General features: G+C 37.6%; 1 protein-coding gene across 33 annotated transcripts in view; it reads right to left on the bottom strand.

Moving 5' to 3' along the window:
• DLG2 (discs large MAGUK scaffold protein 2) overlaps positions 1-18,945 on the bottom strand; it is a 1,074,248-nt gene that overhangs the window by 232,410 nt on the left and 822,893 nt on the right. For all 33 annotated transcript variants that reach the window (XM_054071916.1, XM_054072001.1, XM_054072006.1 and 30 more), the window contains 2 exons: positions 17,692-17,760; positions 6,986-7,142 (listed from right to left, as the gene is read on the bottom strand). In XM_054071916.1, coding sequence (XP_053927891.1) covers positions 6,986-7,142; positions 17,692-17,760 — 226 coding nt within the window. The remainder of the gene's footprint in view (positions 1-6,985; positions 7,143-17,691; positions 17,761-18,945) is intronic.

The raw sequence follows: 18,945 nt of genomic DNA, 5'->3' as shown, positions 1-18,945 counted from the left end.
TGACTGCGCTATGCTATTGTTGGTGCAAGAAAGCATGAGAAAAAAGAAGCAATAAGCAGCTGGGACCACAGACTCTGCATTTTTGGGGTGATGCAAGTTGTTTGTTCAATCGTATAAAGCCAAGTCCCTCACAGCAGTGGTTGGGAAACCTCACCCATGAGTGGATGCACTGTTTGGGTTTCCAAATTGCCTCTCTAAATTCACACACTCCCCCACTCCCTGCCAGTGGCTGCAGATCTGAATGATCATAAGAAAGCAATTGATGATGTATCTTTCTTAATCACAATACTTATTCTCTTATGGTTAGACGCGCTGCCATCACAAGCTGTTGCTGTTAACTTGTTGAACACTACTAATCATTTGTTTTCTTTCTTGCTGTAATAACTTGAGTAAAAATTGATTTCACAGAGTATTTTACAGCTTGGGCTTTTAAGATGATTTTTTTTCTAGAAGGTCCTTCATTTCACAGAGTATTTGAGTGTTTGGGCTTTTACAATGAATTTTGCTAAAGGCCTCCTTAATTTTTTTTTTTCCAAAGAGTGTTGAAGCATTGGAAGAGGCTGCCCAGGGAAGTGGTAGAGTCACTGTCCCTGCAGATGTTCAAAAAATGTGTAGATATTGGACATGGTTTAGTAGGCACAATGGTGTTGGCCTGATGGCTGGACATCATGATCTTGGAGACCTTTTCCAACCCTAATGATTCTATGATCCTATGATTCTATACTCCCTTTCCTGTTGCTATTGAGCAATTACCCTTCAAGAAACTTGTTTTGTGTCCTTAAGGAAACCTGCAGGTTGCGTTGCTTGGGAGCAGCAATCTTGCTTCAGAGCAAGCAGTCTCCATTTTGACTCTATTGTACTTTACAGCTACCATCCATGCTTCACCCTGCTGTTGTGAAACACAAAGTACTAACATATTTACTTTGCTTTGTGATGAAGCAAGCATGATGTTAGGTGAAAAAAAAAAACCCACCCACCTATGACATGGAAAAACACACATGAAATGCATGATTCAGTTTAAAACGCTTAGATATAGATATGCACACATGTAGTAAGTGTTTAAGTTTAAAGTCAATTGATACCAAATCAATGCAGGCAATAACGCCTACTGACCAATACAATTTCCTCTACACGATTCATAGTTGGGCAGCTGAATAGTTCCTGAGTCTCTCATGCACTTTAATAGCAACTACACATCCAGCAAGCATGTAGATGTCTAAATTTAAGTATCTTAATCTGAAATTTAATTTTGTTCAAAGACAAAAAATCCAATAACTTCAAAAATTGATTAAATGCTCATACTTTCTGTTATCTTGTGGCCATTAATTCACCTTAATTATCTCTTTTATACACATTTTTGACTTGATGCAACATTATGAAATATTATAAAACTGTTTGAAAACAATGTCATAGGCTTTCAAAGAGTAATATGGACTAATTATTTGTGTAAATTGTATATCTGAATTTTACTGCTGAATATGCATGTGTAAACTAATTTTCTTTGATTTAGGTACTCTACCTGCTACTGACAGTGCTTTGAAGCACCCAGGTTAAGACACTAAAACCAATTAGCTTTGTTTTATCATAATTTTGATTTGAGATTGTTTGTTATAGAATAATTTTTGTTTGGAGAGGACCTCCCCACCATTTCCCCAGGAATTTCTCACCAAAAGGACAATGTATTTACTATGTGCCTTCACTATGTGAATTTCACTGTTGCAGTTCACTACATGAATAAGCCTTTTTTCTGCAGTTATAAGATTTGTACTACTTTCTGTCATGAAGGAACTATGCACAATATGTGGCTATTTTATGCATATGACTCTTGGAAATGATTTGTTCTCATGAAGGTGATTTTCACTAAACAACACTGGGTTGCCATTGCTGTTTTAATTGGCAATACATGCACTAGTACTGGAAATGGAGTTTTAAACTGCAAGAATGGCATCAAGGAACAATACATTTGATTTCTATTGGAGGCCGCGTTTTCCTAACAGATGGAGAACTTGGGGTTACAGTTCAACAGCCTCTAAGACTTGGCCCAGACTTCTCAGATAATTTATAACAAGTCAGTTAACATACTGACACTTCATTTCCACTGCTCTAAAATTGAAATAATATTTGCATTGATGTTCTGAGCTGTTTCATTTGCGTTATACAGGTCTGAGACAAAAGTTAATCTGTGTGTACACAGTGCCTAGCAAATCAAGTCTCGATGTCTTTTGCTACCTGATAATATTTACAAAATACTACTTGATAATATTTACATTATAGTTGATAAGAAGACATTACTACAGGGAGGGTTATATTATGTTATAGTGACAAACGTACATTGGTGATGTGTGCATTACTACATTTTAAAGACATTTGGAAGTGAGAAGGAAAATATTTAGTATGGTGTTAATTCACAAGAGCATAATGGATTATAGCAGGAATAAACCAGCATTAAGAAAATTTTACCTTCTAGGGGGTTTATCAACAATGTAAAACTATAATTAATTTTTTTTTTTGCTATTTGAAATGTTTTACCATTTGAAACAGAACAGTTTCCATTATTCTTCAATTTACCTTCAAAGTTCAGATATGATTCATTTTGTGTCTCTGCATAGCAGCATTGGAAATATCAGCCTGCTTTCTGCAATGAGTTTTAAATATTTCCAGTCAGTTAAATGAAAACAGAAGTACGCAGCTATCACTGCTTTTCCTAAGATTTAAGGAAGTTTACTGTTATTACCAATCCTGTAATGCCATCTGGTGGCCTTTGGGAAAAATAAGCTCAAATTTCATTTGTTCATGGGGCCTAAGCTGCAGCATAGGCTTTAATAGAGCCCTTTGTGGGCTTTGGGTTTGGACACCTCCCAATTTGAAAGCATCGAGCAGGCAGAGAGCTCATGGGATTTGTCCAACCCTTCGAGGCTAACCCTAGTACTATGTATAGATCTAGCGTGTCACCCAAAGGCAATGCATATTCCTAGCTTTTTGGGGTCTAACTCATGGATTTGCAGTCTCTTTAAGGTATACTTTCATGGATAGCCTCCCAAAGGTGAACATACACATCTCTCAACTAGTCAACACTTCGCACTTCCCAGCACAGGCATAGATTAGGAAAGTGCTGTGATTTCCAGGCAGGACAATAAGAATTTAAAAAATAAACCACTTTGCCCAAGGTGATATAGAAGGACAAGGCCAGGTTGGGTGGGGCCTTGGGCAGCCTGATCTAGTGGGATGTCCCTGCCCATGGCAGGGGGGTTGGAACTAGATGATCTTTAAGGTCCCTTCCAACCCTGACTATTCTATGATTCTATAATTCTTTGACAACAGCAAAATCAAAGAATTAAAACCGTATCTGGAAAGGTTAAATCACTTACTATGCTTCAGCCTGAAAGAAACATTGATTTCATTTGAATCATAGAATCATTAGGCTTGGAAAAGACCTAGAACATCAAGTCCAACCATCAACACAACACCACCATGCCTACTAAACCATGCTACAAAATGCCACATTAGCATGCTTTTTTGAACACCTCCAGGGATGGTGACTCCACCACTACCCTGGGCAGCCTTTTCCAATGCTTCACCACTCTTTCAGTAACGAAATTTTTCCTAATATCCAATCTAAACTTCCCCTGGTGCAACTTGAGTCCATTTCCTCTGGTCCTATCACTTGTTACTTGGGAGAAGAGACCAACTCCCACCACACCACACTCTCCTTTCAGGCAGTTGTAGAGAGCGATAAGGTCTCCCCTCAGCCTCCTCCAGACAAAACAGCCTTAGGTCCCTCAGCCACTCCTCATATGACTTGCACTGCAGGCTCTTCAGCAGCTCTGTTGCCCTCTTCTGGACATGCTCCAGCAGCTCAATGTCCTTCAAGCAGTGAGGAACCGAAACCTGAACACCGGATTCAAGGTATGGCCTCACCAGTACACTCACTGAGTACAGGGCAGCAATCCCTTCCCTACTCCTGCTGGCCACTATTTCTGATACAAAAGTAGATACTAACTTTGAGGGGTACTATTTTTTCTTGGTAAATAAGATTTGACATCTTTTGAGAAACAAATGGGAAAACTATTTCTGTAGGGAAACAATTGTTTCTGAGGGATGAGACAAGAATGACTAAATAGAGATAAACAAACATATTTTATGTAGCCCTGATAAATTTAAGGAGTCTGGGACCCTTAACCAGACAATGGTCTAAGATGAACCAGGTCTAAAATTAGCCTGTTTATGAAATTTGTTTCAGTTGAATGTGGAAAAATGGATTCATAATAGTTATTTGTGACTAAATAAGTCAACAATGCCTAAATTGGTGATTGCCTTGGGATACGCGTGCAGTCTAATTTAGTAAAAATTTTCATCCCTCTCTGCTCAATGAACAAATAAACTACTCTTGCATGACAAGTAAATACTGCAGCAACACGGTGACTTTAATTAGAACTTATGGAATACATTGCTACGAAACAAACAAAAATTAGAGTTTAAAAATCAACTGTGGCAATATCCTACAGGGCTAGGCATACCTTTGCTTAAAAATAAAGGATAATGGACTTTATATTTGAAGCTGAGCTGCTGGATTTCTGATACTCTGTATTGTGAAAGGCTTTGATCTCATAGTGCTTCTTCAGTCAGTCTCATTTTACTGCATGTAGAGAAAAAAAAGACAAATTGCATAATTGTCCTGAAGAAATTTTCATTTCTATTCCTCAGTTTTTTTCCTGTGTTCTTGGCACAGGCATTTGCCTTCCCTAGCTCTTCATGTTGAGAACCTTACAGGAGTCTACTTTGGTTTTCTTGCAGATTGCAACAAAGTTCCTACTTTGGGATCTCTTATGGCATATCTTTTACTTGCCCTTTCTCATTTTTTCTTAATGCGTTTTCAAAGGACCGGTCTGTGGAAACACAGAACCATAGAATACTTTGGGTTAGAAGGAGCCTTAAAGATCATCCAGTTTCAACTCCTTGCCATAGGCAGCGACACCTTCCACTGGGTCAGCTTGATCGAAGCCTCACCCAGCTTGGCCTTGAACACCTCCAGGGAAGGGGCATGCATGGCTTCTCTGGGCAACCTGTTCCAGAGCCTCACCATCCTCCCAGTCAAAAATTTCTTCCTAATACCTCATCCAAATCTCCTTTTGTTCAGCTTACTTTTCCCTCTCATCCTGTTCCTGCATTCTCTGATAAAGAGCCCCTCCCCATCTTTTCTATAGGCCCCTTTAAGTATTGGAAGGCTGCTATAAGATCTTCTTATAATATAAGACTCTTGCTATAAGAGTCTTCTTCTCTTCTCTTCTCTTCTCTTCTCTTCTCTTCTCTTCTCTTCTCTTCTCTTCTCTTCTCTTCTCTTCTCTTCTCTTCTCTTCTCTTCTCTTCTCTTCTCTTCTCTTCTCTTCTCTTCTCTTCTCTTCTCTTCTCTTCTCTTCTCTTCTCTTCTCTTCTCTTCTCTCTCTTCCCAACTCTCTGTCAATGTGAGGTGCTTCAGTCCTTGGATCATCTTCATTGTCTCCCCTGGACTTGCTGTAATGTATCCATGTCCTTCCTGTGCTGAGGACTCCGGAACTGAATGCAGTACTCCAGGTGAGGTTTCACGAGAGCAGAGCAGAGGAATCCCCTCCCTTCCTCTGCTGGTTATACTTCTTTTGATGCAGCCTAGGATATAGTTGACTTTCTGGGCTGCAAGCACACATTGCTGTCTCATGTTGAGCATATCATCCAGCAACACACCCAAGTCATTCTCTTTAGGGTTACTCTAGATAAAGTACGCTACAATTTCAGGTGACTGTATCCCTTTGGTGTTAATCCAGATTTTCCACATATTACAAATCCGCCTCAAGCACCTTTTCATACCAAAACTTTGATAGGTTAAAGGTAAATTCACTTTTCATAGAATTGGGAGGTGGCCAAAAAACTCCTAAGCACTGCAGGAAAATCTGTTCCATCTTCCTCATGAAGGGATTTACACTCTAACTAGGAAAGTGCCACATAATCACACCACAAATGGCCGAGGCTACAGCCACCTTCTGCCTCTTCCACTAAGGAAAATGCAGGCATGGAGGCAAGATTCATGGGGACAGAAAGTGCAGATTCATGGGGACAGAAAGTGCAGATTCATGGGGACAGAAAGTGCAGCAGCAGGAACGAGTGTGCCACTGCAGCCTAATGGGGCCATCACTAACCTAGGATGAATAATTCCTATGTTTCCATTCTCTGCCTTAAAGCTATTGATAAATTTCCCATGAAACAGCCACAACTGTATCGGTTCAGGAGGCATGATATGAATGGATATTTATCTACAGTTTCAAGGCTTTCATTGTTATTCAAAATCCTTTTTTATTACCATTGTTTCAGTCAGATATTCAATTACTTGACCATGCCTAAAACATAAATGATCCTTTTAAAATGCCTGCTATCAACATATATACATGAAAGAAAAAATAAAAGATGTTTTTGAGTCTAAGTATGCAGAATATAACCTCAGGCTATAAACTCTTTTATCCTCTAAAACTGGAAAATGAATTTCAGAGTGATCATCAAATTCATTAGAGGCACAGAGATAATTAACATAACCTAATTAATCTCCTTCTATCTGGCCATTTGCTAAGCAGTTCAGTGCACACTAGATGGCACCCCTAGTCCAGATAATTTTATCCAACTGCTTTTTCTCAAAGAAAAGCTGAAATTGAGAAATATCTTCAGACTCAGTAGTGCATTTTGGGCAAAACTGGGAGATGCTGTATTTAGGTCCTCCCTGCAGCATTACCATACTGTAGGCAGAATAAGGCAAAGTCTCACTTTGAGTCAAGGGCAGCTGATACTATTGACAAATGCAATAAAAATCAAGAACAAATAAACAAAATATTCGGTAATAAAATATTGCCAGCTTGGATTTCACAACACGGAGACTAAAAAAGAGTTCTTTGAGTGCCCCTTGCAGAATAGAAAAAGAATAAGCTTAAGTAATTGGACAACAAAACCCAATGCAAATACTTACAGACAAAATTTGATCTCCTCTCTGCAGTTCTCCGCTGAGGTCAGCAGGCCCGCCTGCTAGGATGAAAGACACGAAAATGCCTTCCCCATCTTCTCCTCCCACAATGTTAAAACCAAGTCCTGTGGAGCCCTTGTGCAGGATGATTTTTCGAGGCTCTCTGTATAGAAACAAAATGATAATGTTTATCCATTCAACACTCTTAATATATATGCATTTTTCAAGGCATCTTATGCATACTATATTTCGCTTAAGTCACCGTGGCCTGTTATTGCCTAAAAAAAAAATTAATAAATGAGATAAATCTGTTAATCGGAGAACTGACGAGGTAGAAACTAACTAGCATTATTTTTGTTTTTTCCCTCATGGTTGAATCCAAATATCTCTATTTATATTTTCAACTCACTGGAGTCATCTTTACTAAAATAAATGATGGATTTATTAAAAAAAACCAAACACCCAAACGCTGAAGATTTTTTATAATTTGATTTATAGCAATGCTATATATCAATAGAATCAGTCTTCACATTTTACCTTTTTTTATTTTAAGTTCCAGTCGTGCTTTTTAAACTTGAACAAAGAAGGAAATTTAAATCTCTAGGCAAAGCAATGACAAGTGTGTTTGATCCTGACAGATTTGGAGCAAATAACATTTGCATGATCAAGCTAATAGAGCAGAATGTCATGAAAAACTCTGGTTTGATGTTATCAGGAGCTTGTAATTGCAGAGTCACGCAGCATCTTTGTCACTGAACCAGACTGAGGGATATCTGCTTTTGTCTTCCCTGTTTAAAAAGTTGTTCATTATGATAGAAACCAACAAGTAATAATAGCTAGAGCTCCTACAGCACTTTCCATATGTAAATTGAAAATATGCCACCAAAGGATGTAAACATTATATTATGCATTTTACTGATGGTAAAACTTATGTCCAGATAGAGATTTGGACAATGCCCCGAGGCACATGGTGAGAATTTTGGGGTTGTCCTATGCATAGAGAGAAGTTGGACTCGATGATCCTTGTGTGTTTCTTCCAGCTCAGGGCATTCTATGATTCTATGATCATACAAATGGCTTTTTAATTTCCATTTTGTTTTTAAAGAAAAGAAAAAAAAAAAGAGGAGAGACAAAGGAGAGATGCATTGGGTATCTTATTTGATGAGTTAAGTGTTATGGCTGTATACATGGGGACTCAACCTTTACATCCTAATTCCAAAATCAGTAGCCATTTGTTCGTCTTTTCCCAAGACTTTGAGTTTGCGTATTCCTGAAGTATTTTTCCTTTCCGTTGGATCAGTGCTGTTGATTTGCCTTGTAGCAATATTTTTAACACCTTCTTAAATAAGTGGAGATTAGACATAATGTAATCCAGCTCTAGGAAGACCAAACAGATTTTTAATTAGGAAGGGTGGCCTGGGGGTTGCAGCAGAAGTAGGACAGTGAGCTAGAAGTGTGGATTCCTTCCCCCACTTAGCTCATAGGCTTCGGAGTGATCTTGGCAAGTCATTTGTTCTTCCAGCTTGAATTTCCTCATCCACAAAACGATATGGTGACACTTCCCATCCTCGAGTCCTATGTGTCAAAAATACTTTGAAAGACCTGAGCTACTGCTACTATTATTTACCTGAATATTGAGGAAAAAGAGGCAGTAAAGTCAAACAAATACATTTACATGCTCTGCTGGTGAGAAATCAGAGGTGCTCTTGTTCAAAATGAAACTATTTCCACATATGACAGGCAACTTGGATCATAAAGTTGAAAGCCAGTGCTGTGGGCAAAAGTAGGTCAGTATAACTGGGTATCTACTGAATAGTGAGCTGTGCAGCTCAACAAAAAGTTGGCCCAGTTATTAATCCCTGCCTCTGATCAAGTCAGCAGATTTATATCTAAAATGCTGTCAGTGCTGTTTTGTAATTTTGGCCTTTTGACAGCAAAACTGACATTCTACTCCTGGATGATTAAGTTCAGATGAAGCGCAGACAATAACTGGGAAATATCATAAGATTTTGAAATTATACTGTGGTTCACACTTGCATTACTCAGTATGAAAATGAAAAAAAAAAATCCCACCTTATGAGGATAAAAATTAAACTTTGTAGGATGGTATGAAGTTACAGAAAAGTTCCTCAAGCAAACAAACTACAATATCAGCTAATGACGAAGTGGACTCTTAAGAATGACGCAGAAATGAGTTACCTGCCAATACTTTAGCCATAGTCAAAGCAAAGGCTAATTTTGGTAAAGATAAGGTGAAATGTTACATATTTATTCACGTGGAATGTTAGGTTTTAATAATCTCTTTTGGTATGCTTGAGGAGATCAAAGTACAGGGTATCCAATTTTCCTTTAATATCTGGGAAGCAACATTAGGAAGAACTCCTTTGTCTCTGTCAAAATTCTTTATGAATATAATACCCATATAAATATAATACTCATAAATAAAAATCTTTATGAATATAATTCTCATACACATGAAGGGGCTTCAGACAGAGTACTGATAAGTGCTGTAATGGAAGTAATGGAATCAAAGATAAGACGGTGATGGGACAGTAAGAGGTGAAAGAAAAGTAACTCAGATTTGAACGGTATTTTCTTGCAGTAAATGCATTCAGTGAAAATTGGCAGTTCTCTGCAGGAAAAAGCAGGTGAGACAGAGGAAATATCAGTGTAACTTATTCTGAAAGCTCACTACTTTGTTTGTAGGCAATAGGTGGCACTCTGTAGCTACCCGGTACAAAGGAACAGTAACTGCCAGTGTTTCTGAAATGCATATTTCTACCTCCAGCTTTACCTACTTATCCCATTTATAATTTCTTCAGTGATAAATACTGCTGAAAGTAAGTTCCTAGGTGATAACAAAGTGTACTAGCACTTTAATTCTGTGTGTGCATGTTTTATGCCCTCCTGCAGCTCTATACCAAATACAAACAGAGAAGAGCAGCAGGGGAAATCAAGCAGAAATTAGAAAGGATTGTGAGATGGAAACATTCCTGGACTGACAGAAGGCAGCAGAAGGGGGAAGGAGGGGGGGAGGGTGGTGGGGTGAAGAAGAAAAAACAAAAGAGCAAAGAAAAGAGAGAACAGCATAAAGGGAGAAAGTGCACCTGTAAAGGAGAGTAGGGAAGGAATTTAAAATGCAGAGATAGAAGAAATGAATATTCAGTATAATAGAGCCAGGAGCAAAAGAGAAAATAAAGTGCTGCAATCCACACAAATTTACAAGCTCAGAAATCAATTGGAGAATCAATTTGGATGAACTTGGTTGCTTGCTTCAGGGGATTCATCAGAGCCGATTCTGTAAAGCACATTACAAATTGTGGGCCTGATGTAAGAGCGAAGTATTATTAAATTAATATTTGAAACTAATAAGCAGTAACAAATCAGAGTGGGTAAAATGTCAACACTTAAGTAAAATTCTTCAGTCATAAAAATGTGATTAACAAAAATGAATCAAAACAGTGAGGTATTTTTCCGCCTTAGCATTTTTTTAGTTCACATTTGTTTTATTTGTTCATTATCTTGAAAATAGCTAAGAATTTTGTATTTGCTATGCTTGTACCGAATATTTGTTTTGATTAGTTTACTCTTTTACAATAAGGAAATAAGACAAAAAAAAATTAAGCATCCTTATCATTCTCCAATAGATTGTGAATCCATAGCAATTATAGACATAATTTAAGAGATTAAAACCTGGACTGATAAATGGAGGGGAAGAGGTTTCTGAAAATAGGAAATTCTTATAATAACTAACTGAAAGAAAAACCATTTTAATTTGAGATTTTGTTCTGCTGACTGCATTAAAGAATACAGTCAGTTTCAGTATTCATCTCATATCGACAGCTCTGTCTTTCCATGTCTTTTGCATCATCTATAAAATGTTGGCCCTTGAAACGATTTCATGTTTTTTGGAACATCTTTTAAATATCAGATCCTAGAGAATTCTTCAGTGGTGTGCAATCAATGAGGTACCCCAAATCAGCAAGGACTTGGAAGTACAGCTTTGATCTTTCTTTGGTTGTGGGGGTTTTGCTGTTTTGGTGTGTGTTTTTTAACAAATGCTGTATGCTTTACAGGGGATATTGCAATTATACATCCACTCATGCACATGCTGGTTTGGTGTTATAATAACCACATCATAGAAAGCCCAGGAGAATACTGATTTGTATTACCGCATGGCTTAGGGTAGCATCCAAGATCCAATCAAGGCCCCACATCGTTTTTGCAAAGCACTACACACATGCAATGCAGCAAAAACCACTGAAGTGGAGATAAATTCTATTTGATGGTTATGGTCACACATTTGTAATGCATTAAAAGACTGGGAAAACGAATCTAAGGGGTCAAAATACCCTTCTCTTTGCAGTGTGGTGTTTGGCTTTTGACAATTCACTGTGAAAGCACTGAGCTATGCCTACTTTGAGTCAGTTGGCCAATCATAATTTTCAGTATAATACTTCTAGTTTTCCTCTCATGGTTCAAAATATTCTGATAAATAACTGCATGTATATTTCAGACAGCCAAAGGGCATTCATACTGGAAGGATGTTGAAAAGGTAATTCAAACTGGTACAGTGTTTTTCACAACATTTAACACAAAAAGCTAGGGTGGCCAGAGAATGTGCCAAAGTGCAAGATGTTTTCAAATCTGATCAATCACACAATCAAGAATTTGAAATCTTTAGTGGATGAGGGCCTGGAATATAGAATCATAGAACGGTTTGTGTTGGAAGAGACCCCAAAGACGATCCAGTTCCATCTACCTGCCACAGGCAGGGACACTTTCCATAGGGTCAGGTTACTCAAAGCCCAATTCAGCCCGGCCTTGAAGACTTCCAGGGACAGGGCACCAACAGCTTCTCTGGACAACCTGCTCCAGTGCCTCCCCACACTCCTAATGCAGATTTTTTTCCTTGTAAGGCCCATGTAAGAAGTCCTTCTCCAAGTTTCTTGTAAGCCCCTTTTAGGTACTGGAATGCTACTATAATACTCCCTTCTCTTCTCCAGGCTGAACAACTCCAACTCTCAGCCTTTCTTCATAGGAGAGGTGTTCCAGCCATCTGACCATTTTCATGGCCCTCCTCTGGACCCACGCCAGCAGGTCGATTTCCCTCCTGTGTTGAGGACTCCAGAGCTGGGCGTAGGACTCCAGAGCTGGGAGTAGGACTCCAGGTGGGGTCTCATGAGAGCAGAGTACAGGTGACAATCACCTCCCTCAACCTGCCGGCTATGCTAATTTGGATGCAGCCTATGATATGGTTGGCCTTCTGGGCTGTGAGTGCACAGTGTTGACTGATGTCCAGTTTTTCATCCACCGGCACTTTCAAGTCCTTCTTGGCAAGTCTGCTCTCAGTCCATTCATCCCTGAGCCTGTATTGATACTGGAGATTGCCCCCATGCAAGTGCAGGATCTCACACTTGGCCTTGTTGAACTTCATGTGGTTTGCATATATCCACCCCTCAAGTCTGTCAAGGCCCCTCTGGCTTTCATTCCTTCCCTCCAGTGTTTCAAGTGCACCACACAGCTTGGTGTCATCAGCAAACTTGCTGCAGGTGCACTCAATTCTATTGTCCATGTCACTGACAAAAATGTTAGAAGGCACCAGTCCCAATACTGAGGGACTCAGTATCCCTGAGGATTCCCTGAGGAATGACAGTCATTACCAGTCTCCACTTGGAGATCTAGCCATTGACTGTAACTCTTTGAGTACGACCATCCAGCCAATTCCTCATCCATCAAATAGTCCATCTGTCAAATCTATGTCTCTCCAACCTAGAGACAAGGATGTTGTGCGGGACAGACTCAAATGCTTTGCACAAGTCCAGGTAGATGACGTCAGTGGCTCTTCCTTTATCCAGCAACTCTGTAAATCTCATTGTAGAGGGCACCAAATGCACACAAACCTTTTTAAAAGACTTCAAAGTTCAGGTGAAAGCAAACTTATTCAACTTATCACAACAATTTAAAGCATAATCTATCTGTGGTGCTCTCATCTATTGTTTTACTGCAATATCACTCCTATGGCAACTTAGCTTTTACATTTCCTCTTGTTATTTGCCTCTTAGGCTTGGCAAAATCTTGCCATTGTAAAGTGAAACAGCGCTACTCCTCACCTTTCTCCCCATGTCTCTCTCTGATCTAACTTTCTTATGAGGTTTCCAAACCTCAGTGACAGTGGCAAGGAGCTAGCAGACCTTCCTTTCTCTAGTCCCTAGTCCTTTACCGTCTCATAGCCTGAGAGAGGCTGAACACAATAAGTGTAACGCATCAGTGTTGCACTTGACCCACTGAAGTCTGATTTCTAAATTGTGGTTTTAATTATTCTTGTCCTGATTTCAGTTATGACTGAAAATAACATAAAAAAAAAAAAAAGAGGAAACTTTCCTCTTATCTATCACTGTCATGTTGAGAATTGCAGTGCATACGGATAACTTCCGAAACTGAGACAATGTTTTGGTCATTTTCATTACCTGTAATTAATTAGTGACCTATTATTTCATTTCATTTAATGTTGATATACTAACAGCTAAGCATTCAGCCTTTAATGAGACAGTCATTTACTATATCAGAAAGCAAAATATAATTTTGCTTACTACAATTACCAGTTCTGCTTGAAACTAATATTTTATCTGTTTATTTGGCAATGATTTTCTTGGCATTTCTTGTTGCCTGAATGTTGATATCAGCTGTAGAAGCAATACTTTTTTCTAACTTTAATGTTGACTACATTTTAAATGCATTTATTCTGCAAACATCATGTCTAGCTTGTCACAAACTTTGAAGCATACTTAATACGAGGGAACCTACTGGGAGCTAGGCTTCAACCAGACTGATGCATGCATGATTGCACTGGCTTATACATGTGCAACTTTATTTGTTTTGTAGAACCCCCTCTGCACTTTGACAGCTTTTCATTTTGTCTTTTGTAGAGAAATTAAAACCTACACAACAGGCAATATTTTCTGCTCACTGCTAGCAGGATGGTATCAGCATTCAGGAATAAATACCTTTTTGAAAAAACAGTCTGTATTTTTACCACGATGCCTGACATTTGCTTTAAATGCACAGGAGTATGTTTCCTAGCTTTCAGAAAGTTCATTGATTTCTAGAGCGAAAACATAGGACAGCCAATATGCTCTTTAGCTTTGAAAGGGAAATGATTATTCCAGTATGCTTATTCATTTACTCTTTGTCTCACAGAAGCAATTTTCTTCTTCTCTGATCAAGAGTGCATTATTTACATGATAATAATCAGAATAAGTACTGAAAATTGCATCTGTCTGACCTGCTATACCCAATAGGCAATTCCAGTCTAGAAAGGCTTGCTTTGCACCCTTCCTTTGATAACTGTTGGCTCTGTATTGAAACCGCTTTCCAATAAACACTTACAGCATTTGATGGCTCTATTTGTCATAATTGATTCAGCTTTTAAGTATGTAAACAAAGCTAGATCAGGTGGAAACGGTGATAGACAATTGTATTGCAGTGTCAGGAGACAAGAGGTATTCAAAGACTAAGAGAACACCTACAAACAGCTGTACCTCTAAGCCATGTTTTGGGATACACAGTCTGTTAGTAGCAAGCATCCAAAATTACTTTATATAAAATACTTTTGAAACACAAAGTGGTTGATAATAACTGTCCTGTTCAGAATAAAAATTCTTACCCTTAGTCATGGTTCAAATGCTGTTTATTTACATATAAATATTTATATATCTTCGAGACATTCATGTTGATAAATTAATTTAAAATTTCCATCAAAATACTCTTGATCAAGTACGTTTCTAAGCAGCTCAGCAGAAGAATTGACTGATAGCATATAAAATACCATTTAGTCTGAATGCCAACTGCGAATACAATAACTTTCATACACCACTCACATTATGGCTTCATGCGATGGTACAGAATTATTTCCAAATAACAGGTTTTAGTTTTCATCCAGTGTTTTTTATATTTTGAATACTCATACTTAAAGTTGTTCATTATAACTGTTTCAAAAACCTCAAACCAAGAATATTTTCAAATTAAAACATTAAAGTTTACTTATTTTTTAACCATACAAATTAGATCACAAACACCTGTTAAGTTCATGCTTTTGTACATATAATGCATCTGTTCACCTCACGTACTGTTATTACATTGTGAAGAATATGTGGCTTGAATATAAATAAAATTTAATCTTTAAAGACATCTTCATGTTTCTTCACCTTGCTACTCCTTCGTTTGCTGTACATAAAGTCCACAGAAGCCCTCCCTAAAAAAAATCCTGCTTTTTTCTATGAATCTATTACCTAGATGAAAAAACTGTTAGCTTTTTTAAAAATCTATTCCAGGCAGTTAAATTATCACATTTTCAGCAGGATGGAAAGGAATAAATGCTAGCAAATGCTATCTCCCCTCCATTTCTTTAACCCTCCCATATTTCATTTCTCCTTCACAGGACTCAATAATTAGATTACTTCAGTGACCACACAAAGCCAGCATACACAAATGCTGCAGTATTACACAGATGCCTTGCAGGTAAAGCAGCTATTTCCAAAATGCATCTCAAAAGCAATATAATGAGCTACCTAAATATAGGAATCTACTAATGGATACCCAGTTCCTAAAAGAGAAAAATAACTTTGTTTTGACCTCAAATTGTATTAACTATAAACATACTTAGCAGCATGGACTTCACAAAAGCATTAGAATAAATCAAGCTTTAACATAATGAAATATTTAGGGCTGAGTTGATTGCTTATTTTTGCTCAGCAGTATAATAGGTTAACAGCCCCGCTTTCTTATGTGAAATTAAATATGACTCTGTGTAACTTGATTAGTAATAATTACAAGCCAAATATTCCTCTACCCCCTGAACAGCAGGAGAACTGTAATATCAATTGCAGATTTGCAGATATCCTGTGCTCTAAAGAGTCATGCACAATATATGCAAGTTGTCTGGATGGCCACTACAGATTCTGTAATTTATCTAAAAATTCACATAGACAGATTAATTTCCAAATTTCAATAGGAATCTAAACCTATAGGAATTATGAATTATAGAGTCCAGTAGACCAAGTTGAATATACTATAATAGCACTAATTTCCTTAAATCCCAATTTAGCAAATTCTTTTTCCCTTTTTATTTTTTTTTTTTTTTTTTTATATAATCATATCTTTGATCGATGTACTTGTTCTTGGAGCTCAGTTTTATTCCAAACATAGATTTATTCATGAGTTTATCTGATTTACTGTGAGGATGAGGAGGCATTGAAACAGGTTGCCGAGAGAGGTCGTGGATGCCCCATCCCTGGAGGTGTTCAAGGTCAGGTTGGATGAGACTTTGAGCAACCTGATCCAGTGGAAGGTGTTCCAGGGTGTTGAAACTGGAAGATCCTTAATGTCCCTACCAACCCAAACCATTCTATGGTTCTATGATTATGACTCTCTGTTCATTAAACAGAGGGATAAAGAAATGAAATCCAAAATGAGGGTATTTAAGCAATGAGGCAGGTTGCTCAGAGCTTGTGCAGTCTCCACATTTGGTGACAGTCACAGCTTCACTGGACAAGACTCTGAGCAACCTGATCTTAAAATTAGCCTTGTTTGGAAAAAGAAGTTTGGGTAATGAGAGCTTCACTTATATATTCACCTTCCATGTGACAGTCCTTAAGCCACATGCAGCCTTCCTGTAATAATTTCATTATTCACTCTAGTATTCAATGAATAATTACTACAGCTGTCCTACATTTTAAATAAAACATAAAACCTTTGAACTTAGATCTAGATAAGAAAGAAAAAACTGAGACTTATGAGAAAAACATTTCAAGCTTCGCTTAGGAGTGTATTATTTCACATCTCTACCATTTTATTTTCTGACTACACCACAGTAAGGTTGTAACACATGAAATGTTACAATAAGATGACATCTTTCCTCTGCAGAAACTTAGGATTCACATTTCTATCACAAGAAAGAAAAGCTTGAAACAGGACTTGAAAGCAGCCAATGACAAGTTATTACCTATGCCTACAAAATATTTCATAGAGTTGCACATTTCTATGGGACGAGAGAAACCAATCTAATACATTCTATGAACAATGCAAGTCAGGGCAACCAAAATCTGTGTTTCAGCGTTAAATATAATCTTTATTAATATCATGAAGATGAAAGAATATTAAGTGAGGTTGTGAATTATTAATTTTTTATCCAATTAATTTTGTTAAAATGGAGTCAGCTAAATACTCAGATCTACGCTTCTACAATTAACACAGTAATATACACAGATATACACCAGCACAGGATTATTATTCTTTAGAAGTACTACTTCATCCTTAGTTCAGGACACTACTGTGTCAAAAAGAACTCATGCATACATTAAGAAAATAGAGAAAGACTTTGCTGGGTATTTCGACGATTAGTGGATATCATCTTACAGCTAACATGTGTAAATATTAATGCTAGTCAAGTGAGATTAATTGAGGAAATTGTTGCTTAAACGTTGTTTCCATGACAAATATTCTCATCTCTATGAAAACCAAACCTTGCTGTTTAAGTATCTAGAAAGATCAGTATTAATTTGAAAGTATTTATTTCTTCATCTCACAATCTTAAACACTGTGGTATGCAAACCCACATCTAGTTAACAGCTGTGGTGATGTGGGTAGTTCAGTGTCTGGCTTTGGTTGTATCTGAGAGCTCTATAGTCAGCTTCAACAGAGAATCATCTTACCCTTCCACAGAAATGGTCCGCTGTAAGCTCACTGTGGGTGGGCGCGTTGCAGTGCTGTGCTGGGAATGACTGTATGACCAAGGAAGAACAAAGAAAAGCATTGGTTAAAGAAATAGAATTTTCTCTTGTTCTTATTCTTTTTAGCAGATTAGCTAATGCCAAAATAGAAATATCAATCAAGTTGCTTTACTCGCTTAAAGCATTTTGACTTCAGTGATGCTCTTCAAAAAAAGGGCTCAACTTTACAAAGTCTCTTGCTTAAAATGAGGTTTCATTCCTCATTAAGAGCAGAAGAGAATAACTTCCTTGTTATTTTAAAAATATGTATATACACACAGTTCAATGAGTTGAATAAATTGAGATGATAATTTTTCTGCTAAATATACTAACCATAAATTGCAAAGTTAATTTCAGAGCAGAAGGTAAAACAGTAAATGATAATGTTATCAATCTCATATTCAGTATTTCTCAGCCAGAATGCTCAGTAAAGGAAGACATGCACTGCTTATAATTACACTATTATGTAACTTCAAATTTTACAGATTTCAACCAACATTCACTATTTATAACAGATTTTAAGTAGTTTGAGTTTTTCCACACGAGATTTTATCAAAGATACAACATTTAGAAAGAAACTATGGCATTTTCTAAGCAAACCACAGACTCTGAAAGAAAAAACTTTTGATTGAAAATACTGAGGTCAAACAGCTTCTAATATGTTATATGAAGATCTAAGTATATCTTCTGATTAGTTTACACACTGACCATGAGCCAGCAGTGTGGCCAGGTGGCCAAGAAGGCCAATGGCATCTTGGCTTGTATCAGAAACGGTGTGACCAGCAGGTCCAGGGAGGTTATCAGTAAACACTTCCAAATCTCTGCTTTGCCAAAAGAGGATATTCATCTCTTCCAGAAAAGACATCTCAGCAAAAGGGCAAAGTATGCAGACCTCAGTAATCACTGTCCTCAACCACTTCAGAACTGCTGCGCTACCACAGATGCTTGGAAGTTACCTTGCTCCTCCATTATTGTTATGGCTGGGACAAGAAGAGCAAATGTACTAAAAGATTGCCCAGAGAGGGTGGAAAATGAAGAATATTCAGAAGGAAGAGCAGATTCTTGGATTCTTGGTAAAACAAAACACGTTTCAATGATGGAGTGAAAAAAAAAACCCACTAGGATGGCAATATTATTTCCTACTACATCAGATGCTCTATTAAGTCTTTTATCTCCATAACAAGTAGGAATTAAAGT

The sequence above is a fragment of the Cuculus canorus genome, chromosome 1 (genome assembly GCF_017976375.1).
Source record: "Cuculus canorus isolate bCucCan1 chromosome 1, bCucCan1.pri, whole genome shotgun sequence".
Lineage (NCBI taxonomy): Eukaryota > Metazoa > Chordata > Aves > Cuculiformes > Cuculidae > Cuculus > Cuculus canorus.
Note: the sequence above shows the minus strand (reverse complement) of the source record. Positions and strands in the feature narration are given on the sequence as shown.